Source organism: Callorhinchus milii, unplaced genomic scaffold, assembly GCF_018977255.1.
Source record: "Callorhinchus milii isolate IMCB2004 unplaced genomic scaffold, IMCB_Cmil_1.0 Scaffold1, whole genome shotgun sequence".
Lineage (NCBI taxonomy): Eukaryota > Metazoa > Chordata > Chondrichthyes > Chimaeriformes > Callorhinchidae > Callorhinchus > Callorhinchus milii.
This window is the reverse complement of record NW_024704742.1, coordinates 8,324,450-8,350,170: the sequence shown is the minus strand read 5'-3', so window position 1 is coordinate 8,350,170 and position 25,721 is coordinate 8,324,450. Positions and strand designations below refer to the sequence as shown.

General features: G+C 46.8%; 1 protein-coding gene across 3 annotated transcripts; it reads left to right on the top strand.

Annotated features, from left to right (window-relative positions):
• zgc:64106 (uncharacterized protein LOC393348 homolog) lies at positions 1 to 25,241 on the top strand. Of its 3 annotated transcripts, none has more exons than XM_007912306.2 (6): positions 1 to 147; positions 12,942 to 13,181; positions 13,387 to 13,476; positions 14,060 to 14,245; positions 22,562 to 22,671; positions 25,009 to 25,241. In XM_007912306.2, the coding sequence occupies exons 2-6, from the start codon at positions 12,962 to 12,964 to the stop codon at positions 25,195 to 25,197; spliced, it is 795 nt and encodes a 264-aa protein (XP_007910497.2). In that variant the 5' UTR covers positions 1 to 147; positions 12,942 to 12,961; the 3' UTR covers positions 25,198 to 25,241. The 3 variants fall into 3 exon arrangements, with proteins under 3 accessions (XP_007910497.2, XP_007910498.2, XP_007910495.2); XM_007912307.2 differs by having other exon boundaries at positions 1 to 186; XM_007912304.2 differs by lacking the exon at positions 1 to 147 and adding an exon at positions 4,257 to 4,725.
• Positions 25,242 to 25,721: the final 480 nt, after the last annotated feature.

Genomic DNA, 25,721 nt, shown 5'->3' with positions numbered 1-25,721 from the left:
GAAGGAGGGGGCAAGGCGGAATGTTCCAGCCTTTCAGGGGAGAGTGGCTAGAACTGGTGTGATGGGGGTACAGAGTTTACTATGGATGAGCATGCAGGCAGCAGTGGAGCTGGGGAGACCAGTGAGGAAAAATTGTCAAGGCGGGAGGTGAGGAACGCATGGATGAGTGTTTCGGCTGCACTTAGGGTAAGGTACGGTCGGAGGGGGGCAATGTGACACAGGTGAAGGAAGGTGCTCCTGGTCAGGGACCAGATGTGGGGAAGGAAGATAGCTGTACATTGAACTTAATGCCAAGATTGTGCACTGGTTCAGTGAATCTGGACAATAGGCCGGGGAGGTTTACGAGGTCAGATCCACAGGATAGAAGATGTTGATGGGAGGCAAGGAGTATGGTTTCTGTCTTGCCAATATTAGCTATAAGAAGTTTTCGCTTATCCAGGCCCTAATGTCTGCCAGACAAGCCGACAAAACATCGTCGGACCTGGAGCCGCAGCTGGAGGAAAAGTAGATTTGTGTGTCATCAGTAAATCTCCTCTGCACCCCTCTATTGCCTTGATGTCTTTCCTAAAGTGGGATGACCAATACTGGATTCAATATTCTATCTGATAAGCTGAGTAGAGATGGATCAAATGATGAGGAGTTTTGACAAAGTGAGTAGGAAGAAGCTGTTCTCACTGGTAGAGGAATCAGTGAGTAGAGGCCACAGATATGATACAAGAAGGAAAGCTCAGGAGAATTGTTTGAACATGGGAAGATGTGTTTTCACACAGCAAGGTCAGACCCAATAGCCAAGTGGCCTCTTTCTGTGCTGTACATTTCTATGATTGTATAATATTATAATCAGCCTCTTTCATGAGCGCCAACATGTTAACAGCTGTCATTGTGTGTCAGTGGTAGTGCTCTCACCTCTGAGTCAGAAGGTTGTGGGTTCAAGCCCCAAGGTGCGATTTGGAATCACACTGTCTAAGAAGACACTGCAGCGCAGTGCTGGGGTGGGTCGCAGTGTTGAAGTTGCTGTCCTTCGCATGAGATGTTAAACCAAGGTTCTGACTGCCTGTTCAGATGGATGTTAAAAGATCCCACAGCACTATTCGAACAGAAAAGGGAGTTTTTCTCTCCCGATGCCCTGGCTGACAATCCCCCAAAATAAAATTGGTCACTGATTCTGCTGCCACGTTTCATCCACAGGCAAATCACTTTACAGTATATTGTGTGAAGCGCTTTGAGACGTCTTAAAGACCTAATGAGGCACTACATCAGATGGAAAGATTATTGTTATTATATAACAATAGGGCATAACAGCACAATGTCGTCTATAAGAATAAGAAGAATCCTTGCATTTGATATAGCACTTTTCACGTCTTTTCGACGTCTCAAAGCGCTTCACAGAATAGACTGAAAAGACCGTATATTTGTGGGCAAAACGCAGCAGCCAATTGCGCACAGCAGTGTCCCACAAACAGTCATGGATTGAAAATGACCAATTTATTATTGTTTTGTTATGTTATCAAGCACTCCTCCAAGACTGCCGTGCGTGTTTAACGTTTAGTTAGTTGCAAGACAAAATTTCTACTAGAGCGATTTACATTCCACACATAGTTTACATGTATGAAAATGATACCCTGCCTGCAGTAACCTGCTTATTGAATCAATGTTAAGTGAGATGACTTCCTGGCTTAGAAAGTAAATGAATTGTTGAACATAAGGTTTGGTTCCTCTCCTCACAGATTCCGATTTTGACATTTCTAAACAGAATAAGATGGTCTTTTCTGGACAAACCTTCTGTCTCAGCCTTCAACAGAGTGATTAGCTCCACTGCTGTTCACACCTTCAAACCCAACACAATTGCATCCCTATCCAAACCGCCACCTTTCCCCCATCCCATGAGTCCTGAATGTCAACCACAGTCTCCCATGTGGCACCTTATCAAACACCTACAAATCCATATAAACATTCACAGCTTTGCCCTTTGGTTGCTTTGTTGAGTTCGTAGCCATAGTCCCTGATGAACTCATTCCCATCGCTACCCATCCCTCATAATTGCTCCAAAAGTTTAGCTGACTTTGGTTTATAAAGAATATTAATCTTAAAAAGCTTCATTCTGTCTAATGGTACCAGTGATGAGAGACTTTAGTTATGCGGACAGACTAGAGAAGCTGGGATTATTCTAAGAGTTAAGGTTAAGGGGAGATTTAATAGAGATGTTTAAAATTATGAGGGGTTTTGATAGAGTAGATAGGGAGAAATCATTTCCACTGGCAGGTGGGTTGGTAACCAGGGGACATAGATGATATAATAATCCTTGCATTTGATTTAGCGTCTTAACACATCTTTGAGATTTCTTAAAGTGCTTCACAGGGTATACTGCAAAGTAAATTGACTGTTTATTTTGTGGGCGAAACTCGGCAGCCAATTGCACACAGTAGTGCCCCACACAGTTGTGGATTGAGTGATCAAATTATTATTTTTATTTTATTTTTGGAATAGTTATGATCCACTAATGGACTAACAACCGGGTTCCTATTTACTGCTAGGTAAAGGTGTGGCATAAGGAATCTTGCCCAACATTGTGGGTAACTACCCGAAATATCCCACTCTCCAACTCATGGTCAGTCAATACACACTGGACAGAGAGTGAGCGCCTTACTCTGCCTTCGCGGAGATGAGATGTTGTTAGATCCGCGAATTATGTGTCTGTATTTGGAGAGAAAAAATCTGATCCAAGTAAACTTAAGAAACAAAGAATGGGTTTTTATTTCTACTTGTACACAGGAGCACACAATTGTTCCCGTATACAAATAGGATCTAATGACTCCCTGTCAGACAAAAGATCCTCTTCGTCGGTACAATTAAGTTTTATACAGGCGTACACAAAAATACACAGAAGGGGTGTTTTTCCTTACAGACCAATCATGTTTGCTGCACGTTTACCCACATTTCTTGCTTCAGTTAGTTTCAACTGCACTAATCTTACGGTTTTGCTTGAAGGCCATTTCTATGTTATCACCCGCCATTCCTTAGACTGTGGCCTTCAGATAACCGAATTCTACAATAACAAGTCTAACCTACTTACTTATATCTGCTTAAAAGCAGATAGGCCAGGGCACAAGCTACGATATAGTTTTTTAAACATACCATAACATCTTTTTCCTCTATCAATGTCAATGTCACACAAACCTTCAGGCGCATTTAAATCCAGTCGAGGTGCTGCCCCAGAATTCATTACTTACAACGCCTCCCCACCATCACCACCACTGCAGAAACCAACATCAAAAATCCCAGCTGCATGTTGAAAGCAGGAATGATTTGAAAGGCAGGGAACTTCATTTACGTGTATCCTGAAGTATGAATACAATGAAGTAGATTCAAAATAATTCCACTGGCGAGTGGGGCAGTAACCCGAGGACATCGACTTAAAATATTTGTTAAACGAAGTAAGGAAAAAATTTTACCCAGCGAGTTGTTCGCATCTCGCCGAAAAGAGTTGGGGAAACTGATTCGATAACAATTTTCAAGAGAGAAGCTGATAATTATTTGCGGAGGACAAGTTTGCAGGGCTATGGGATAAGGAGCGGGGGTGGGATTGAATTGGTTAGCTCTTTTCAAAGAGCCAGCACAGACACGATGGACAAAATGGCCTCATTCTGTGCTGTATAATTCAATGATTCTATGATTCTGTTGGGACATTGAAGTCCTGGTAACTACACAGGAATAGTCAGCCAAGCACCATGCTGTCCTAGGCCCAGACACAATAAAAAATAGTGAACGCCACACACAGTTAGTGATTACTGTCTGCCCTACAAGCTTTTTAATATGTTCCTTTTATGAATGTAAACACAAATGTCTTTTTCTTACACTGTCTATTTGTTACAATGTGTGTGTGTTACACTGACACTGTGTGTGTTGCACTGTGTGTTATACTGTGTGTTACACTGACTGTTACACTGTGTGTTACATTGTCTGTGTGTTACACTGCATATGTGTTACACTGTATCTGTGTGTTACACTGTTTGTTATACTGACTGTGAGTTTCACTGTGTGTGTTACACTGAATGTTTGTTACACTGTGTGTGTGTTACATATTCAAGGCTGAGATAGATATATTTCTTATTGCAAATGTGATTAGGGATATGGGATAAGGCGGGGTCAGGTTATTAGCTGGAGTTAGATTAGAAGATCCGCCATGATTGAATGGCGGGGGAGGCTCAAAGGGCTGAATAGCCTACTCCTGCTCCTACATGTTATGCTATGTTATGTTACACTCTGTGTGTGTTACACCATGCGTGTGTTACACCTACTTTATCTGGAATGTTGTTATGACGAAATTTCTAATCTGCTTTGTGTTTGGGCATGGAATAGATATGGCTTAAATAACAACTGCGTGTACTGTTTGAACAACTATAAATTGTTGATTTCCAGGGTAATGCACCGTGCGTGTCCCAGGATATTTGGATGAACTGAAATCTAAACATTGAGCTTGCACACATTGTTATATTAATTATTAACCTGCACTGAAGTAAAGTCTTCAGAGAAACTGTATTGCAACCGGCATTTGAAAGGACGACATTATGGAGTGGATTTCTCTCATCTGTCACCCACTTTGGTTTCTTGTTTCGGTTATTTTGATTATTGTTGTCAAGTGGCAGAGAAAAGGCTATTGGAAACCCCAAGACTGTCCAGTGAGACTCACTGGGAAAACTGTGATTGTTACTGGAGCAAACACAGGTAGGATCCAACAGTCACACACTGTCCTCACAGCATTCATCTTTGTCCATGTGACACTCACCACATATGTTCACTGATTGTGTGTGTTATAATAATAATAATAATCCTTGCATTTGATATAGCGCTTTTCACGTTGGGAGGACATCCCAAAGCGCTTCACAGAACACACTGTAAAGTGAATTGACTGTATATTTGTGGGTGAACGCGGCAGCCAATTGTGCACAGCAATGTCCCACAAACAGTTGTAGATTGAAAATGACCAATTTATTATTGTTTTTGGTTTTTGGAGGGATTATTATTAGGCTCTGTGTGGAGTAAGGAAACTTGCCCAAGGCTTCGCCCTCTGCCTGGAATTGAACTCAGGTCTCTCACTTGCAAAGCGAGTGCTCTAATCACTGAGCTACAGGACTCTACTGTATGTGTATTACACTGTGTGTGTTATACTGTGTGTGTCACACTGAGGGGTGAGGCGGTGGCGGAGTCTGGCAATGTTACGGAGGTGCTGGCAGGCGGTGCCAGTCATGGCGCGGATGTAAAAGAGAAAGGATAGTTCAGGGTCAAACAAGCCACCCAGGTTCCTGACTGGCTTAGTGAGGTTGAGTGTGCAGCCACGGATGCCAATCAAGAGGGCCTCGGTCTGGCTGACGATGAGTTGGAGAAACTTGTCCCTCATCCAGGACTTGATGTCGGACAGGTAGTCGGTCAGGATGCCAGTAGTTCTGGAATTGAGGGTGAAAGCAGAAAGATAGAGTTGGGTGACATGTGGAAATTTACCCCATGTCTGCGGATGATGTCACCAAGGGAGATCATGTAGAGGGTGAAGAGCAGGGGTCAAGGACAGAGCCCTGAGGGACACTGCATGACATTGCGGGGGCTGTAGGAGAAGCCGTTTGCTGCGATGAAGTGGAGGCAGTGTGAAAGGTAGGACCTGAATCAGTCAAGGACAGAACATTGAAGGTAGAGATGGGAGGAGAGGCGGTGGAGGAGGGTTGAATGGTCCACAGTGTCAAAAGCAACAAAGAGGTCGAGGAGGACGAGGAGACAGAGGGAGCCCTGGTCACACATGGTCAGGATGTCATTTTGACCTTGACCAGAGCAAGGACCTTGGATAGAAAGGGGAGATTTGAGATGGGTCAGTAGCTGGTTAGTTGTGATGGATCAAGGGAAGGTTTCTTCAAGGTGGGGGTGATAGTGGCTGTTTTGAGGGAGGAAGGAACAGTGCCAGATGACAGGGAGAAGTTGATGATGCCGGCAAGTAGTGGGGCAAGGAGGTGGAGCTGGGATTTAAGGATGAGGTGGGGATGGGGTCTGTGGAAAGTGTGGCAATGTAACATCTTTGGGCAATCGCAAAAGTTACAGAATAAGCAAAGGCAATGAGACAAAACATGTTTTCGTATTTGGTGTAAGCTCAGCTTTGTTTTGGTTTCGCAACTATCAATGTATATGTTATTGTGCTAAGGAACCCGGGACCCATATCTCTTTTTGTGAAAGAAACAGACATCCAATTATGGGAAAATGGAACATGTATAAAGGTCAGATGTTGTTTTTCTCTGGTGTGCAGTGTGGGGAGCAGTACCTTGGGAGAGTTGTTGCTACCGCTCTGCACCTCATACATATATGAAATAAAGCTTTTTGAATGTATACCGCACTGATTCCGTGTTGAGTTTTCAGGTCTTTAAGAGCAATCGCACATCGCAATCTGGGTTTAACAGGATCCAGTGAGCAGGTGGTGGATTTCATGGAGGATTTGATTGTGAAGACAGAGGAGGGGTTGACAGGTTCAAAGGTGTGGAAGGAGCAATGGCTAATTGTCGATGTGTAGGCGGGGGTTAGGGAGGGGATGGAAATTGGGAAGGCAGTGGCAGCTGAGTGGATTCCCTCGATTTTGGATTCGAGGAAATCCAGCAATTCTCGCAGTGGTGGTCAGAGGAAAGAATCTGCAAGGCATGGTGGAGAGGGCGGAGGAGCCGGTTAGTGGTGGAGAACAGGAGCCTGGGGTTGCCCTTTGTCTTAAGGATTAACCTGGAATAGAAGGACAATTTGGCCAAGGTGAGAGTTGAGAGGTAGGTTTTGATGAGGTCCAGCCAGATGTGGCGGTGGACCATTAGGCCAGATTTGAGCCAGGTGCATTCGGCAGCCCACACCTGGCCCTTAGGCGAACGGAGATGGCTAGTGAACCATGATGAGGAATGAGGATCAGGATATAAGAGGCAGTTCGGGAGATGAGGGGGGCAAGGGCATCAATTTTGGTCAGAGATGGCCTTGTCAGTGATGGTGATGTGATGAACCCGGCAGAGGATTCCCAGGCTGGAGCAGAGGGAAGCAATGGGGGGGTTAAGCAGAGATAGGAGGCGGGGAGGGCGAAGAGAGAGCAGGACAGAGCGGGAGAGTTGCAGGGAAGGGGGAATTTTGAGGGGTTTGTCAGATCAGGTCAGGGGCAGCATCCAAAATGTGCACGCTGGAATGAGAGGTGGTGGGTTAATGGGACATTGCCAGCCTGCAGGGCTGGGAGGGCGCTCATTGTGGTTAGTTTATGGTCTTTTGGGGGGACGTAACGATGATGTCATTAGTGATTTTTCTACAGATGCCGCGGCGGGGGCTGCTGACCCTGGCAAGGCCTCATCTCCACCCCGCGCTGACCCCACTCCGCCCTCCGAATACACTGTGTGTGTTTCACTGACTGTTTCTTATACTGTGTGTGTTACACTGTGTGTGTGTTACATTGACTGTTTGTTACATTGTGTTTTACACTATGTGTTCACTGTGGTTAATTGATTGTGAATTACACTGTGTGTTACACTGTGTGTGTGTTTCACTGACCATTTGTTAAACTGTGTGTTACACTGGCTCTGTGTGTTACACTGTGTGTTACACTGTGTGTGTGTTACACTCACTGTGTGTTACACTCACTGTGTGTTACACTGGCTCTGTGTGTTACACTGTGTGTGTGTTACACTCACTGTGTGTTACACTCACTGTGTGTTACACTGACGGTGTGTTATACTGTGTGTGTGTTACACTGTGTGTGTTACACTGACTGTTACACTGTGTGTGATACGCTGACTATATCATTATCTGTTTGTTACACTGTATGTGTGTTATACTGACACTGTGTGTTACACTGTGTGTGTTACACTGTCTGTTTGTTACACTGTGTGTGTGTTACACTGACTCTGTGGTTCACTACATTTGTAATACTGACTGAGTTGCACTGTGTGTGCTACACTGAATGTTTGTTACACTGTGTGTGTGTTTCACTGCCTTTGCATATAATACTGTGTGTGTGTTACACTGTATGTGTTACCCTGACCTTGCATGTTACACTGTGTGTTGCACTGACTGTTATACTCTGTGTTACATTTTATGTATGTTTGTTAAACTGTGTGTTACACTGTGTGTGTGTGTCACACTGTGTGCGATACACTGACTGTGTGTGTTACACTCTGTGTGTTCTGTGTATGTATTATACTGGCTTTCTTACACTGTGTGTGTTACACTGTGTGTGATACACTGACTGTACACTGTCTGTTTGTTACACTGTGTGTGTGTTACACTGTGTGTGCGTTACACTGTTTGTGTTACACTGACTGCGTGTTTCACTGTCTGTGTGTTACACTGCGTGTGTGTTACACTGACGCTATGTGTTACACTGTTTGTTATACTGACTGTGAATTACACTGTGTGTATTACACTGAATGTTTGTTACAATGTGTGTGTGTTACACTGCCTTTGCATGTTACACTGTGTGTGTGTGTGTTACACTGTATGTGTTACCCTCACTGAGCATGTTAACACTGTGTGTTGCACTGACTGTTAAACTCTGTGTGTTACATTATATGTGTGTTTGTTAGACTGTGTGTGTCACACTGACTGTTACACTGTGTGTGTGTTACACTGTGTGTGTTAATCTGTGTGTATGTTAATCTATGTGTTACACTGTTTGTTACACTGACTTATACTGTGTGTGTTACACTATGTGTGATACACTGACTGTGTGTGTTACATCTGTGTGTGTTACACTGACCGTTATATTGTGCGTGTGTCACACTGTGTGCGATACACTGACTGTGTGTGTTACACCTGTGTGTGTTACACTGTGTGTGTTCTACTGTGTATGTATTACACTGACTGTTTGTTACACTGTGCGTGTTACACTGTGTTACACTGACTGTGAGGTATACTGTGTGTTACACTGACTGTTACACTGTGTGTGATACACTGACTGTCTGTTACACTGTGTGTTACCCTGTGCGTGTTACACCATGCGTGTACACTGTGTGTAACACATGGTTGCACACTATAACTCACCAAACCAGTCAGGAACCTCGGTGTCTTGCTTGACCCTCAACTGTCTTCTTCTCCACCTCCAAGCCATGACCCGCTCTGCCTTCCCTCACCTCCGTAACATCGCCCGACTCCGCCACTACCTCACCCTTCAGGCCACTGAAACTCTTGTTCATACCTTCCTCACCTCCAGGCTCGACTATGCAAACGCCCCACTTGTCGGCCTTCCCAACTCCTCCCTCCACAGACTGCAGATCATCCTGAACTCTGCAGCCCATGTCCTCTCCCGCACCAAACTCCGTGACCGCATCTCCCCCATTCTCGCCCGACTCCTCTGGCTCCCTATCCTTCAGAGGATCCAGTTCAAGATCCTGGTCCTCACCTACAGTGTGTGTGTTACATTTTGTGTGTTACACTAACTGTGTTACACTGACTGTGTTACACTGATTGTATTATGCTCTGTGTGTGTTACACTGCATGTGTTACATTGTGTGTGTTTCACTGACTGTGTGTTACACTATTACATTGACTGTGTGTTACACTCTGTGTACCTTACACTGTGTGCGATACACTGACTGTGTGTGTTATACTGTGTGATACACTAACTGTGTGTTACACTGTGTGTGTTACACTGTGTGTGTGTTACACTGTGTGTGTGTTACACTGTGTGTGTGTTACACTGAGTGTGTGTTACACTGAGTGTGTGTCACACTGAGTGTGTGTTACACTGTGTGTGTGTTACACAGATAGTGTGTGTTATACTGTGTGTAGTACACTGAATGTGTGTGTGTTTCCATTTGTGTGTGTTACACTGACTGTGTGTTGCACTGTGTGTGTTGCACTAACTGTGTGTGTTATACTCTGTTTGTTGTACTCTGTGTGTGTTACTGTGTGTGTAACACTGACTGTGTATTACACTCTGTGTGTTACACTGTGTGATACACTGGCTGTGTGTGTTACACTGTGTGTTTCACTGTGTGTGTTACACTGACTGTGTGTTACACTGACTGTCTTTTAGACTCTGTATGATACACCGACTGTGTGTGATATTCTGATTGTGTGTGTTTCACTCTGTGTATGTTACTGACTGTGTGTTACACTCTGTGTGTGTTATACTGTGTTGTTACACTGTGTATGTGTTACACTGATTCTGTGTATTACACTGTGTTTGTTACACTGTGTGTTACACTGACTCTGTGTGTTTCACTGTGTGTGTGTTACACTACTGTGTTACACTGTATTAGTTACACTGACTGTTTGTTACACTGTTTGTTGCACTGACTGTGTTTTTCAGACTGTGTGTGATACTCTGACTTTGTGTGTTACACTGTTGTTACACTGTGTGTGTGTTACACTGACTGTGTGTTACACTGTTTGTGTTGCACTGACTGTTACACCCTGTGAGTTACATTGTGTGTGTGTTTGTTTTAATGTGTATGTTACTCTGACTCTGTGTGTTTCACTGTGTGTGTATGTTGCACTGTGTGTTACACTGACTGTGTGTTACACTGACTGTGTGTTACACTGACTGTGTGTTACACTGATTGTTTTGTTACACTTTGTGTTACACTGACTGTTACACTGTGTGTGTTCACTGACTGTTTTTCAGACTCTGTGTGTGATACTCTGATTCTGTGTGTTTCACTGTGTGTGTGTATGTGTTTCACTGACTGTTTGTTACACTGTGTGTTACACTGACCGTGTGTTACACTGGTTATGACACACTGACTGTGTTACACTGTGTGTGTTACACTGACTATTATACTGACTGCTTGTTACACTGTGTGTGCTACACTGACTGTGTTACAATCTGTGTGTGTTATACCGTGTGTGTGTGTTAATCTCTGTGTGTTACACTGTGTGTGTATGTTACACTGACTGTTACACTATGTATGATACATTGACTGTCTGTTACACTGTGTGTGTTTCACTGACTGTATTTTACGTTGACTGTTTTTTAGACTCTGTGTGTTACACTCTCTGTGTGTTACACTGACTATTATACTGACTACTTGTTACACTGTGTGTGCTACAGTGTGTGTTACACTGACTGTGTATCACAATCTATGTGTGTTATGCTGTGTGTGATACACTGACTGTGTGTTACATTGTGCGCCTTTCACTTCGGGAGGAAGTCCCAAGGCTCTGGACAGACAGAGTTACGGACCCGAGCTGGGGATTGGGATGGGCTGGAGGGCAGGGGTGAAGCAGGGAGATTGAAAGCAAGGTCGAAGAGGAGACAGGGGGAATGGGAGATAGACTTCCAGAGATTGGGTGCAGAGTGGGGGAAGGCCCGCCCGCCCTCGCCAATAGTGGGGCAAGTGAGACAGGGGACGTGAAGCACACCGGAGCCCGCTGAGCGGAGGGAGCAAGCAGGATGGTAGGGGATTAGCGGTCGGAGAGGTAGGAGGGAGCAAGATCATGGAGGGCTTTGAAGGTGAGGACCAGGATCTTGAACTGTATCCTCTGTGTGATGGAAAGCCGGTGGAGTTGGGCGAGGATGAGGTGACAGGGTCACGGAGCCTGGTTGTTGGGAAAAAAATGAATCCTGAATTCGATCAAAAGACTCGACAAATAGCAAATATGGCGTGACACACCTTTGAATGCTTTATTTCGATGCCCAACAGTAATATCAGTCATACCATACAAAGAAAAGTAAATGATCCAATAAGCAATACTGGAATCCAATGATTATATCAAAGTTTAACGATTATATTTGACTATTATACTAAAAACATATTGGTTACATGCAGTTAAGAAATACTCATAATGCCAGTTTAAAGGAGTCAGGAACAGCAGTTCTTTGTCTTCCCTCTCTTGAGCCCGAGCAGCTCAGTGATATACTCACAAACTTATGGTATCCCTCTGATCTCTGCTCCCAGACTGACTATCTCCCTCTCTTGAGTCGTCTTGATCTTCCATCTGTTCTCCCTAGACCTGGGGTAGTTATACCCTTTTCCAAGTGTCCTTTTCTTAGGGCCCCTCTACCCACTTCTGATACAGTCACGTACTCAGGTTAATCAATCATGTGGTTTGGTGGCAGCCTGACTGAGTCTCCACAAGGTCTTCCCTTTATCCTGTCTAAGATGATCGATCGGTTTAGGGCTGTATCTGGTGCTCATTATTTTGTTATGTGGGATCATTAGTACATTTCTTTTAAGTGAATGGTCATCACTTGTCAGTATCCTGGGATGGTACCAAAGTCCTCCAGTTTAAACAACTTGCTCATTAGTTCCTATTCTTGAGGGTTGCCTTCTGTTGCTTGGCAGTCCCTGTCAGAATCTGGAGACTTATTGCTAAACTGAGATTTTGTGTTGACCGGTATCTTGGTCCGTTACCTCTGTGGGCTTGTTGTTAAGAGGTGACCTCCTGCCCTTTTCCAAGGCTGTCTTGTTATTCCTTCAGAAACAGAAAACCAGATGTGTCCTATCCCATGACCGTCAACATTTAACATAAAATTATACATATTCACATAACATAATCCTGAATAATATTCCATTATAAATTCCTGATATTGTTATATTCCAACATAGTGCGGGAGAGGACACGAGCTGCAGAGTTCTGGATGATCTGCATCCTGTGGAGGGAGGAGTTGGGGAGGCCGACAAGCAGGGAGTTTGCATAGTCAAGCCTCAAAATAATGAAGGCGTTTATGAGGGTTTCGGGAGGCCAGCAGTGACATTGTAATACGCAGAATCCTCAACCCTGTGTCCTCACTCACACCAATTTCCATGAACCCAGATCCACAAGAAGCTTCATGCATGGTTTGGGGGCCCCTCTGTTTTCGCCAGGCAAGGGTTGGGATGTTGGGTGTGTGCTGGACAGGATTAACACAAGGGCTTTAGGGGCTCTAGCCCAGGGTCAGAGACGTGAAGCCGACCCTGTCAGAACATTGACACTTCTCTTCTGCCTGTCTCTGACCGCGTGTGTAGGGATCGGGAAACAAATCGCCATGGATCTGGCCCGGAGAAATGCTCGTGTGATTCTTGCCTGTCGCAATCTGCATAGAGGGCGGAACACAGAGCAGGAGATACGTCACAAGACAGGCAATCACAACGTTCATCTGCGTATCCTGGACACCAGCTCCCTGCAGTCTGTCCGCAGGTTCTCAGAGCAGATCAACAAGGAGGAGAAACAACTGGATATTCTCATAAATAACGCAGGAGCATCAGGTATCTCTTGTGTGCCGCGCGTCTCTGTGTGCCGCGCGTCTCTGTGTGCCGCGCGTCTCTGTGTGCCGCGCGTCTCTGTGTGCCGCGTGTCTCTGTGTGCCGCGCGTCTCTGTGTGCCGCGCGTCTCTGTGTGCCGCGTGTCTCTGTGTGCCGCGCGTCTCTGTGTTTACAGGTGGCTAAACAACTGTTTGCTTCTCACTCTCAGGGCTGAAGCGAGAAATAACCTCAGATGGTTTAGAACTCACTTTTGCCACCAACTGCCTGGGTCCGTTTCTCCTCACAAACCTGTTGCTGGGTAAGCACTGCCACCCTCTTCTGCATTGCACAGGTTCCCTGACACAGCCCAGCTCAGGCTGTTTGTGTGGGGGGAGGGGAAAACTTCTGGAGGGTTAGACTGGACTGGGGGAATGGCTGGGGCAGGCGTGAGGCTGAGGGCTGTGGTGGGCTGTGCTGGGTGCTAGGGTCTGGGTTAGAGATTGGGCTGGGGCTGGGTACTAGGCTGGGTTGGGGGCTGTGCAGGTTGCTGGGCTGGGGTTTGGGGGTTGGATTGTTGGGCTGGGGATTGGGCTGTGCTGGAGGCTGTGAGCTGTGCTGTGGGCTGTGCTGTGGGCTGTGTTGGGTGCTGGGGTCTGGGTTAGAGGTTGGCCTGGGGCTGGGTACTAGGGACTGGGCTGGTCTTGGGGCTGCACTGGGGATTGAGCTGGGCTGGAGACTGTGCTGTGTACTAGGGGCTGGACTGGGGCTTGGGGTTATGCTGGGGTTTGGGCTAGGCCAGGCTGGGCTGGTGGGCCTAGGGGCTTGGGCTGGGGCTGTGATAGGCTGGGCTGTGCTAGGCTGAGCTGTGCTGGGCTCTCACACCCTCTCATGCTGTGTTATAGAGAAGCTGAAGCTATCGACTTTGGCTCGCATTGTGAATGTTTCCTCCCTGAATCATGCTCGAGGGAAGATTGACTTCACACAGATGACAGGAGAGAACTTCCCCCCTTTTGACTCTGCCTACAACAACACCAAGCTCATGAACATTCTCCACACAATGGAGTTGTCCAACCACCTGCAGCACTCAGGTCAGGACCACCTACACACCTGTCCAACTAAACACCTGTCCACTTACACACCTGTCCACCTACCTGTGCTTTGTAGAATCCAGGGAGCATTTGTGGCTGCCCAGCACTTCAGTTCACTGCTGTATTTGGAGCCTGTATTTCTTTTAACAGTTCTCATATGTGTGCCCGTCATGACGCCCTTACCAATTACTGTGAGCACCTCTACACTATCCTTGATTTGGATAATCCTGATAGTCTCAGCCTCTACCCCTTGTCACCAGATTAAATGGAGTAGGTCTGCAGCTCTTGTTTAGCCATCATGGGTGTCATTTGGATTGGGGGTCAAATTAGTTTTCAATTAATTTGATTTTCAAATTTGTTCTTGCCTTTTGACTGGCTAATCGCTGCTGTGTCTCCTGTTTTATTTATCTTGGAATGTTTCCCGGAATAATGTGATTTTGTGTATAACATAGTGAACAGAGAGCCAGCAGAGTGAGCAGGGAACTCAGTGAGGTAGAACAGAGTGAGACTTCTGTTAAGGATTTTGCTAAGAGTGGGAATTGTTGAGCAAGAGAGAACTAGGGGGCAAAAGAGAATTCTTTCTTTCAGCAAAAGAGTAGGAATTTTTTCTTGAGCAAGAGAGATCTTTTCAGGCAAACAAGTCAAATTGGCAGTTGGTCACAGGCCGGGTATTAGGGATTAGTTAATTTGCTGACCAGTTGAAACTGGTTGTGTCATGGGGTCTATATAAAGGGGAGATTTCCGAGCATCTCACTCAAGGGGAGAACTCAGCAGATTGAGGAGGGAACTGAGTGAAACTTCTGTTGAGGAATTTGGTTAGAGTGGGAATTCGGTGCAGAGGGGGAAGGAGGTGCAGGTGAGAACTTTTTTCCCTCATATACATACCTGAGAAAGTAGGTGTTAAGTATTAAATAGGTGTGAGTTAGGGACAAAAGGTGTGAAATTACTTGTTTACCCACTTATTCTGAAACAGAATGGGTATTCTGAGCAGGAATTTGGTGAGAGTGGGAATTGGTCTAGAGGGGTAAAGAGGTGAATAATTATAAAATATGTAATATTTATATTAAAATAATATAAAACATGTCTGGGAATATGGCAGGGCAGCTAAGACCTGTTGAATGCATATTGTGTGCCATGTGGGAACTCCAGGATACTTTGTGTGTCAATGACAGCCAAGAGAGACAGGCAGTGCAGAAATCCCCTGAGAGTTTGGCACTCACAAACCGGTTCTCTGTTCCTAATACCAGTGAGGGTGATGACACTTTTGGGAAGGGGAGGCAAAAGAAAATGGATGCACAGGGGGACACAGGGAAGAGTGTCAAGGCAGGTATCATTGAGGCCACAACAGTGAAATTAATTTAAATTAGTTAATTTCCCTCCTATCTTCCCTCTCCCTTTGCTCTAAACGCCTCCTCATCCTTGGCGATTTTAACCTTCACTTCACCCCCTCCTGCTCTACCTCTGCTGACTTTTCCTCCCTTATCTCTTCCCTCAATCTCTCCCTCCACATCCACTCTGCCACTCACGTTCGTGGTCACCCCCTCGACCTGGTGATCACTTGGGGCCTCACCGTCTCGGATCTCACCATCATGGGACAAAGCGATCGCGAACCACCACTTCATCTCCCTTAACTCAATTCCTCTACCTACCGCCACCCAACCCACCTCCATCTCACACCGCCCCTGGAAAAAATCTCTCCCGCCTCCCTCTCAGCTGCCTTGGAGTCACCTGAACTCCTTCCCTTCTGGTCGTCCTCCCACAATGACCTATCTTCGTCAGTCACTCTTCTCCACAGCTCCCTCTGCTATATTCTCAATTCCCTCGTTCCCCTCTCTTCCTGAACCGTCTCCTACTCACGCAAATCATTTTGGTGAACCAGCCACGTCTGCTCCCTTAAAGCCCAGGTACGTTCCGCTGAGTGCAGCCGACTTAAATCAAACCTAACTGTCCATCGGTAGATTTGGCTGGACCATGTCAAATCCTACCGCTCCGCCCTCACCTCCGCTAAATCGTCATTCCACTCCAAGACAATCTTGGAGACTAAGGACAACCCCAGGCTCCTCTTCTCCATCATGAACCAGCTCCTCTGTCCACCCTCTCACGCCTCACCCATCCTCACCTCAAGTGCCAACTGCGAGGCGATGCTGGACTTCCTCACATCCAAAGGGAATCCGCTCAGCTGCCTCTGCCACTGCATCTGCTATCCCCTCCCCATCTCCTCCTCCCACCCCTGCCCCTACCATCCCTCCCTCCACACCTTTGAACCCGTCTCCCCCTCCTCTCTCATCACCACCATAATCCGTATGAAACCCACCACCTGCTCCCTGGACCCCATTCCTACCCCACTCCCTACCTTCCAGCTCCACCCCCTTGCCCCTCTACTCACTGGCATTGTCAACCTCTCCCTGTCCTCTGGTACTGTTCCCACCCCATTAAAAACTGTTGTCATCATTCCTATCCTTAGAAAGACCCTCCCTGGACCATTCTGTACTGCCTAACTATCGCCCCATCTCCAACCTCCCCTTCCTCTCCAAAGTCCTGGAACGAGTTGTTGCTTCTCAGCTTTGCTCCTCCCTCTCCCACCACTACCTTCTCGAATCCCTCCAATCGAGCTTCTGTGCCGCCCACAACATAGAAACAGCCCTGGTCAAAGTGAAAAATTACATTCTGTCCATCGTCGACCACTCTATCCTCATCCACTGCCTCTCCTCTCAACTCAAGCTCAACACGCTGTTCAAATTGTTCAAATTGTACCTCTCACACCTCCTGCACTTCATCTTCTCAACCGGCTTCTCCTCTCGCCCCAGGACCGTCTCGTGTGGTGTTCCTCAGGGCTCTGTCCTTGGTGCCTTCCTCTTCTGTATGTTCTGTATGCTCCCTCTTGGTGGCATCATCTGCAGGCATGGGGTCAACTTCTGCCTCCATCCTTGACTCCAGGACCACTGCTGTGCTGACAGAATGTCTGTCAGACATCAAGTCCTGGATGAGATCTAACTTTCTTCAGTTGAATGTCAACAAGACCGAGGCTCCTGATTGGCTTTCATCAGTGCCTCTCACCGCAGGACAGCATCATGCTTTTGATCTCCCTGCTTCCCTGTGGAGTCCTGTAGCTCAGTGGTTAGAGCACTCGCTTTGCAAGTGAGAGACCTGAGTTCAATTCCAGGCAGAGGGCGAAACCTTGGGCAAGTTTCCTTACTCCACACAGAGCCTAATAATAATCCCTCCAAAACCAAAAACAATAATAAATTGGTCATTTTCAATCTACAACTGTTTGTGGGACATTGCTGTGCGCAATTGGCTGCCGCATTCGCCCACAAATATACAGTTAATTCACTTTACAGTGTGTTCTGTGAAGCGCTTTGGGACGTCCTCCCGACGTGAAAAGCGCTATATCAAATGCAAGGATTATTATTATTATTCCCCCCCCACCCTCCACCCTCTCCCACTCCGACCCCCAGCTTGGGTCCGTAACTCTGTTTGTCCAGCACCTTGGGACGTCCTCCCAATGTGAAAGGCGCTATACAAGTGTAATTTTGTTGTTGTTGTTGTTGAAAGGAGTAAACAGGCATTTCTGCAACCAAAGACATGACTATTGCATGGAATATTGCCTCCCTGGTGCCAGGGTTGAAGACGTCACAGAACAGTTGCAAAACATTCTACAAGAGGAAGGGAACATCCAGAAGTCGTGGTACATGTTGGGATCCATGATGTAGGGAAAAATAGGACTGAGATCCTACAGGGAGAGTATCAGAAGCTAGGGAGAAAGCTAAAGAGTAGGACCTCAAAGGTGGTGATCTTTGGATTACTCTCAGTGCCTCATGCAAGTGAATATCAAAACAGTAGGATCAAACACATGAACCCATGGCTGGAAAAATGGTGCAGAATGCAGAGCTTTAGGTTCCTGGATGATTTGGACCAGTTCTAGGACAGGTGGGACCTGTACAAGGTGGATGGGTTACACCTGAACAGGGCTGGAATCAATGTCCTCGCAAGGAGGTTAACTAGTGCTGTGGGGAAGGGTTTAAACTAATTTCAAGAGGGGATGCAAATCAGGATGTAGCATCAGAGAGGAGAAAAAAAGTTACATAGAGGAATGGGAGTGAAGAATAGCAATGCAATAAGGAGTAATCCAGAAAACGGAGGGATTAGATTGGGGAGAAATGCAGAACAGACTAAGTTGGTCTTGCAGTGCATGTGCATAAATGCAGAGTGTGACAAATAAGGTTAGTGAGCTGCAGGCTCAAGTTGCCACATGGGGCTTTGATCAGTTGCAATAATAAGACCTGGCTCAAGCAAGGGCAGGAATGGGAGCTGAATATTCCTGGCTACAGTGTATTCAGGAGGAATAGGGAAGGAAAAAAAGGAGGGGGGGTGGCAATATTGATTAAAGTCACGGTTACGGCCCTGGGAAGGGATGATGTGCTAGAGGGTCCAAAAACAGAATCTATTTGGTTAGAGTTAAGAAGCAGAAAAGGAGCTGTTACTCTGTTAGGCGTATACTATAGACCACCAAACAGTGGGAAGGAGATAGAGGAGCAAATCTGCAAGCAGATTTCAGAAAGGTACAAAACCAATAGAGTAGTCATAATGGGGGACTTCAATTATCCTAACAAAATAACAGTGAAAGGGCAAGGAGGGGGAAGGATTCCTGAAATGTGTGCAGGATAACTTTCTGGATCAATGTGTTCCCAGCCCAACGAGGAAGGAAGCAGTGTTGGATTTAGTTCTGCGGAATGAAGTGGGGCAAGTGGAGCAGGTTTCAGTAGGAGAGCATCTGGACAACAGCAATCACAACATCATTACACTTAGAGTACTTATGGAAATGGGCAAGGAACAATCAAAGGTGAAGATACTCAACTGGAAGAGGGCTAATTTCAGTGAGTTAAAAAGGGATGTAGCCAAGGCGGACTGGAAAGAAAGATTGGCAGGTAAAACAGCTAACAAGCAAAGGGAAGTCTTCGAGGCAAAGATAGTTTGGGAACAGAACAAATACATTCCTACAAAGGGGAAATATAGGGCATCCAAACATCCATGGATGAATAAGGAAATTGGGATTAAAATAAGGTAGAAAAAAGGAGTCTTATGATAAATGTAAGGTCCAAAATACAGAAGATAATCAAAAAGAATATAGAGGAGAATTGAAAAGGGAAATAAGAGGGGCAAAGAGACTATATGAGAAAAGATTAGTGGGTAACATAAAAGGGAACCCTAAGGTATTTTATAAGCATACAAAGAATAAAAGGTTAGTCAAAAGTAGGGTGGGTCCAATTAGGGACCAAAGAGGAAATCTTCTTGTGGAGGCAGAGGGCATGGCTGACATAACAATAATAATCCTTGCATTTGATATAGCGCTTTTCACGTCTTCTCGACGTCACAAAGCGCTTCACAGAATATACTGTAAAGTGAATTGATTGTATACTTGTGGGTGAAACGCAGAAGCCAATTGCGCACAGCAGTGTCCCACAAACAGTCGTGGATGTGGAGTCCTGTAGCTCAGTGGTTAGAGCACTCGCTTTGCAAGTGAGAGACCTGAGTTCAATTCCAGGCAGAGGCGAAACCTTGGGCAAGTTTCCTTACTCCACACAGAGCCTAATAATAATCCCTCCAAAACCAAAAACAATAATAAATTGGTCATTTTCAATCTACGACTGTTTGTGGGACATTGCTGTGCGCAATTGGCTGCCGCGTTCGCCCACAAATATACAGTCAATTTACTTTACAGTGTGTTCTGTGAAGCGCTTTGGGACGTCCTCCCGACGTGAAAAGCGCTATATCAAATGCAAGGATTACTATTGGTATTATTATTGAAAATGACCAATTATTGTTTTGTTTTGGAGGGATTATTATCAGGAGCGTGGAGTAAGGAAACTTGTCCAAGGTTTCGCCCTGCCTGGAATTGAACCCAGGTGTCTCACTTGCAAGGCAAGTGCTCTAACCATTGACCTATAGGACTCCATACTGAATGAGTACTTTGCATCTGTCTTCACAAAAGAATAGGATGCAGCCAATGCCACAGTATTGGAGAAGAGGGTAGAGAAATTGGATAGGTTAAAAATAAACAGAGAGGAGATACTCAAAAGCTTGACAGTGCTCAAGGTAGACAAATCACCCGGTCCGGACGGGATGTATCCTAATTACTGAGGGAAGTAAGGGTGGAAATAGCGGAGGCTCTGCTACAATCTTTCAATCCTCCTTGGACAACAGGGTGGTGCCAGAGGACTGTATGGTTGCAAATGTTACTCCTCTGTACAAAAAGGGGCAGAAGGATAAACCCGGGAACAACAGGCCAGTCAGCCCAACATCAGTATTGGGGTTACTTCTAGAGACTATAATCCGGGACAAAATAAATTTTCAATTAGAAAAATATGGGTTAATAAATCTGTGTCCAACGACATTGCTTAGTTTTAGAACACTCTTACTTTTATCTTGATGGATAATGCAGTGTAGAAAAATAATATTCTGTTCTGGATTTGTTTCTCTGACTTGATCTTGAATTCTTTTCAGTAACCCAACAGTTTTGGACTTCCATCGGTGGTCACATTCACCAATTTTTTCCACTCCACTCCTAATTTTAAGATACACTTATTTACTGCCTCCAAAAAGTCTTCTCCAGTTGTTGTATCTTTCATTAACTGCATTGATACCAATTCTTCTGTGAGCTAAAAATATTTGCTGATACCTCGAATAAAAATTATCAACCGGGCTGTGCCTTTGACATCACAACTCTCATCGAGTGCCAGTGAAAAACATACAAAATTGTTTATTTTATTACTGCAGATACCACCCTTTCAGGCAGTGCATTCCAGACCGTAACTACTCTCTGGGTAAAAAGATTTCTCCTTATCTCCCCTCTGGTTCTTTTGCCAGTTATCTTAAATCTGTGTCCTCTGGTTATCAACCCACCCACCAGAGAAACAGTTTCTTCCCTGTTTATTTTAACAAAACCCTTCATAATTTTGAACTCCTTTATTAAATCTCCCCTTAACCTTCTCTGCTCTAAGGAGAATAATCCCAGGTTCTTTAGACCCTCCACATCCCTCATCGCTGGTATCATTCTTGTAAATCTCCTCTGCACCCTCTCCAAGGCCCTGACATCCTTCCTAAAGTGTGGTACCCAGAATTGGACACAATACTCCAGCTGAGGCCTAACCAGTGATTTGTAAAGGAAATCTTCTATACTTAATGATAATACTTCTCATATATTTTAATCCTTCAATTGTTCTAAACCCTCTCACTTTTAATCTTACAAATTCGACAAAATTCAAATCACTTTAAAATTATTCTCACACATTTCAATGTTCAAAATTTTGTACCTGTTCAACTTCAACACTTAAAGTCCCTGTTCGGGCACCAATTTGTGGGGGGTTTCAAATTGTTGACCTATTGGTGAAGTATGAACTGACACAAGCTCTCAGTTTCCTTCAGTTAGTAAATGTATAATAAAGAATAGCAAGGTTATACATATACAGGTTATACATTTCATCTAATCAAATTAATGCTATGACAGATTGGTAAAGTTCACAACAATGAATTGATCAGATCAATACAGTGGCTTTGATGGCGGAATCGACTTGTTAACGCGCTGAGGTCAATCAATGTTGATTGTAGTATATCCCTCTTTCCTCGAGATTGGTTATGGTTAGCTACTCCCTTCCCAAACTCTGCTCTTCCCATTTTTCCCCTGAATCTCTCAGGTCATGCACAACATGTAGGTGTAGGTGGGCAGGGGGGAACGGGTGGGCAGGGGGGAACGGGTGGGCAGGGGGGAACGGGTGGGCAGGGGGGAACGGGTGGGCAGGGGGGAACGGGTGGGCAGGGGGGAACGGGTGGGCAGGGGGGAACGGGTGGGCAGGGGGGAACGGGTGGGCAGGGGGGAACGGGTGGGCAGGGGGGATCGGGTGGGCAGGGGGTAACGGGTGGGCACGGCGGATGAGTTACAAACAGCAGCTGGTGACAAACAACAACCTTATCTTTTAATATGATGCAGAAAACCTTTGTTTTGTAAATATTCTTCCACTTGTTTTCTATTACCCTTGGCAGCCAAGTACCTGTGTCATATAGTCACCACCACCCACCTGTGCCCCACACAAGTCCATGAGGCTTTGCGGTTTTCTTTGGCTCACGTAAAATATCCCAGAATTCTGGGATTGCTTAAACCATCTCCACCTGTCCACCTGTCCACCTTCATAGCTCTCCACCTGTTCTGTCCACCTCCACTCCACCCGGTTGTATTGTGGTAGGTTGCCGTTAGCCTGGTCAGTGTATTGTGCACTTGTACTGTAGGCTGACACAGCTCTCCCTGTGCTCTGGTGGCAGCGGTGACGGTGAATGCTGTAAACCCGGGCGTGGTGTTGACAGAAGTGATGAGAAACTACAATGTCCTGATCCGTTCCTGCTTCAATATTATCGGCTTCTTCTGCTTCAAGGTCAGTTCAGTAATCGGATAATCTCCACTCCAGGCCTCGCCTCTGCCACCAGCCCCTCACTCTGTGTGTGTGTGTGGTGTGTGTGTGTGTGTGAGTGAGTGTAAGGCAGTGTGGGTGAGTCAGTCAGTGTTTGTGTGTGTGTGTGGCTATGTGTGTGTAAGAGTTAGTGAATATGTGAGGCTGTGTGTGTGAGAGAGGTGGTGTGTGTGTATGTGAGCAAGGCGGTGTGTGTGTGTGTGAGAGGCGGGTGTCTGTGTGTGAGAGGCGGTGTGTGTGTGGGGGGGTGTATGGGGGTGGTGTCTGTGTGTGAGAGGCGGTGTGTGTGTGTGTGAGAGGCGGTGTGTGTGTGTGTGAGAGGCGGTGTGTGTGTGTGTGAGAGGCGGTGTGTGTGTGTGTGAGAGGCGGTGTGTGTGTGTGAGAGGCGGTGTGTGTGTGTGAGAGGCGGTGTGTGTGTGTGTGAGAGGCGGCGTGTGTGTGTGTGAGAGGCGGTGTGTGTGTGTGTGTGTGTGTGAATCAGTCAGGGTGTGATTCAGTCAGTTCCAGGACCTTGGAGAGGAAAGGAGGTTGGTGATGCGTTAGTTTGAGAGCAGGGAAGGGACCAGGGAGGGTTTTTTTTAAAGATAGGAGTGATGTGGCCATTTTTAAAGGGATGGGAACAGTGGCAGTGGACAGGTTTATGATGTGTGTGAGTAGGGTGCAAGGAGGTGGAGCTGGCTGGGGTAGGAATGGTAAGAAGAGGGGTGGGAATGGGATTGAGGGAGCAGGTATCAGTTTCATGTGGGTTATAGTAGTGGTGAGAGAGGAGGGGGAGATAGGTTTGAAGGTGTGGAGGGAGGGATAGGTAGAGGCCAAAGCGGGAAGGTGGTTGGAAGTGCAGATTTTGGTTTTGAGGAAGTCAGTATCTCCTCGCAGTTGGCATTGGAGGCGAGGATGGGTGAGGTGTGAGAGGGTGGGTGGAGTAGCCGGTTGGTGAAGGAGAAGAGGAGCCTGGGGTTGTCCTTGGCCTCCAAGATTATCTTGGAGTAGAATGACAATTTAGCGGAGGCGAGGGTGGAGTGGTAGGATTTGATATGGTCCAGCCAGATCTGCTGATGGGCTGTTGTTGGATTTGAGCCAGGTGCGTTCAGCGGCACCCACCTGAGCCTTAAGGGAGGGGAAGTGGCTGGTGTACCAGAGTGACTTTCATGAGTAGGACACGGTTCGGGAAGAGAGGGGAGCGAGGAAATCGAGAGTGGTGGAGAGGGAGCTCTGGAGAAGAGTGACCGAGGAGGTTAGGTCATTGCGGGAGGAAGCCCAGAGTGGGAGGAGTTCAAATAATTCCAAGGCAGCCAAGAGGGACAGGGGAGATTTTTTCCAGGGGCAGTAGGAGATGGAATAGGTTGGATGGCGGCGGGGAGAGGGATTGACGAGTTAAAAGAGATGAAGTAATGGTCCAAAATGGCATTTTCGGTGATGGTGAGATCTGAGATATTGATGCCCCGAGTGATCACCAGGTCAAGCAGGTGGCCAGGAATGTGGGTGGCAAAGTGGATGTGGAGGGAGAGATTGTGAGAGGAGAGGAGAGAAGAAGTCCGCAGCAGTAGAAGTGAAGGTTGAACTCGCCTAGGATGAGGGAGCGTTCAGAGTGGAGGGAGAGGGAAGATAGGAGGGTGGAGATGTCAGAGAGGAAAGTGGAGAGGATTTAGGGGGACAACAGACAAGGACGATTTGGAGGGTTTTGGTGAGGGCGAGGATGTCGATGTTTTCCTCGACAATGAGGTCTTGGATGGTGAGGGTTTTGCTGGTGAGAGAGCGGTCATTTTGCAAGTCGATGTGGAGTGGACAGTTATTGGTGGAGGAATAGGCGAGGGGAGGGGGGAGGAGTAGGACTGACGGGGAGAGTGGAGATGCGGATAAGGGAGGAGAGGTTGGTCCTGGGGTCAGGGCCTGATGAGCTTCGCACTAGAGGTGGAACACGCTGGGCCCGATGGAGGACTTGCAGCCCAGAGCGGCTGTGGGATGGTCGAGCAGGGACAGTGGGCGGGGAGGGCGGTGAGAGGGAAGGATTGAGCGTGAGCAGTGGAGGGTTGGGGGACAGGGGGTGGGAGCATTTTTTGGGAGAAGCAGCTCGGGTCGGTGGCGCATGCCGAGATTAACAACAACAACTTGGGTTTATAAAGCGCCGTCCACGCTGGAGGGTGTCTCAGAGCGCTTGAAGAGATTAAGAATGGACGGCGTGGAGGGGGGGGGCGCTTGGGAGAGAAAGACCAAGAGAAGCAGCACTGCAGAACGGCAGTGACAGAGCAGATCGATGGACTGATGTCCGTCTCTCAATACATAATGGCTGTGTGTGTGCAGTCCCCACAGGAGGGAGCTGTCAGCACCATCTACTGTGCTGTGTCCAAGGAGCTGGAGAACGTCAGCGGCAAATACATCGACAGTGACTGCTCCCTGCGGCTGCCCTCCCCCACCGCACAGGACGCCAGCATCGCCGGCAAACTCTGGGACATCAGTGAGAGACTGACAGCCAACAGCCGGGACAAGTGAGACATCACTCAACCACAGCCCCGAGACAGTCACACACACACACACACACACACAGCCCCGAGACAGTCACACACACACACACACACACACAGCCCCGAGACAGTCACACACACACACACACACACACACACACACAGCCCCGAGACAGTCACACACACACACACACACACACAGCCCCGAGACAGTCACACACACACACACACACACACACAGCCCCGAGACAGTCACACACACACACACACACACAGCCCCGAGACAGTCACACGCACTCAACCACAGCCCCGAGACAGTCACACACACACACACAGCCCCGAGACAGTCACACACACACACACACAGCCCCGAGACAGTCACACACACACACACACACAGCCCCGAGACAGTCACGCGCACTCAACCACAGCCCCGAGACAGTCACACACACACACACACACACAGCCCCGAGACAGTCACACACACACACACACACACACACACAGCCCCGAGACAGTCACACACACACACACACACAGCCCCGAGACAGT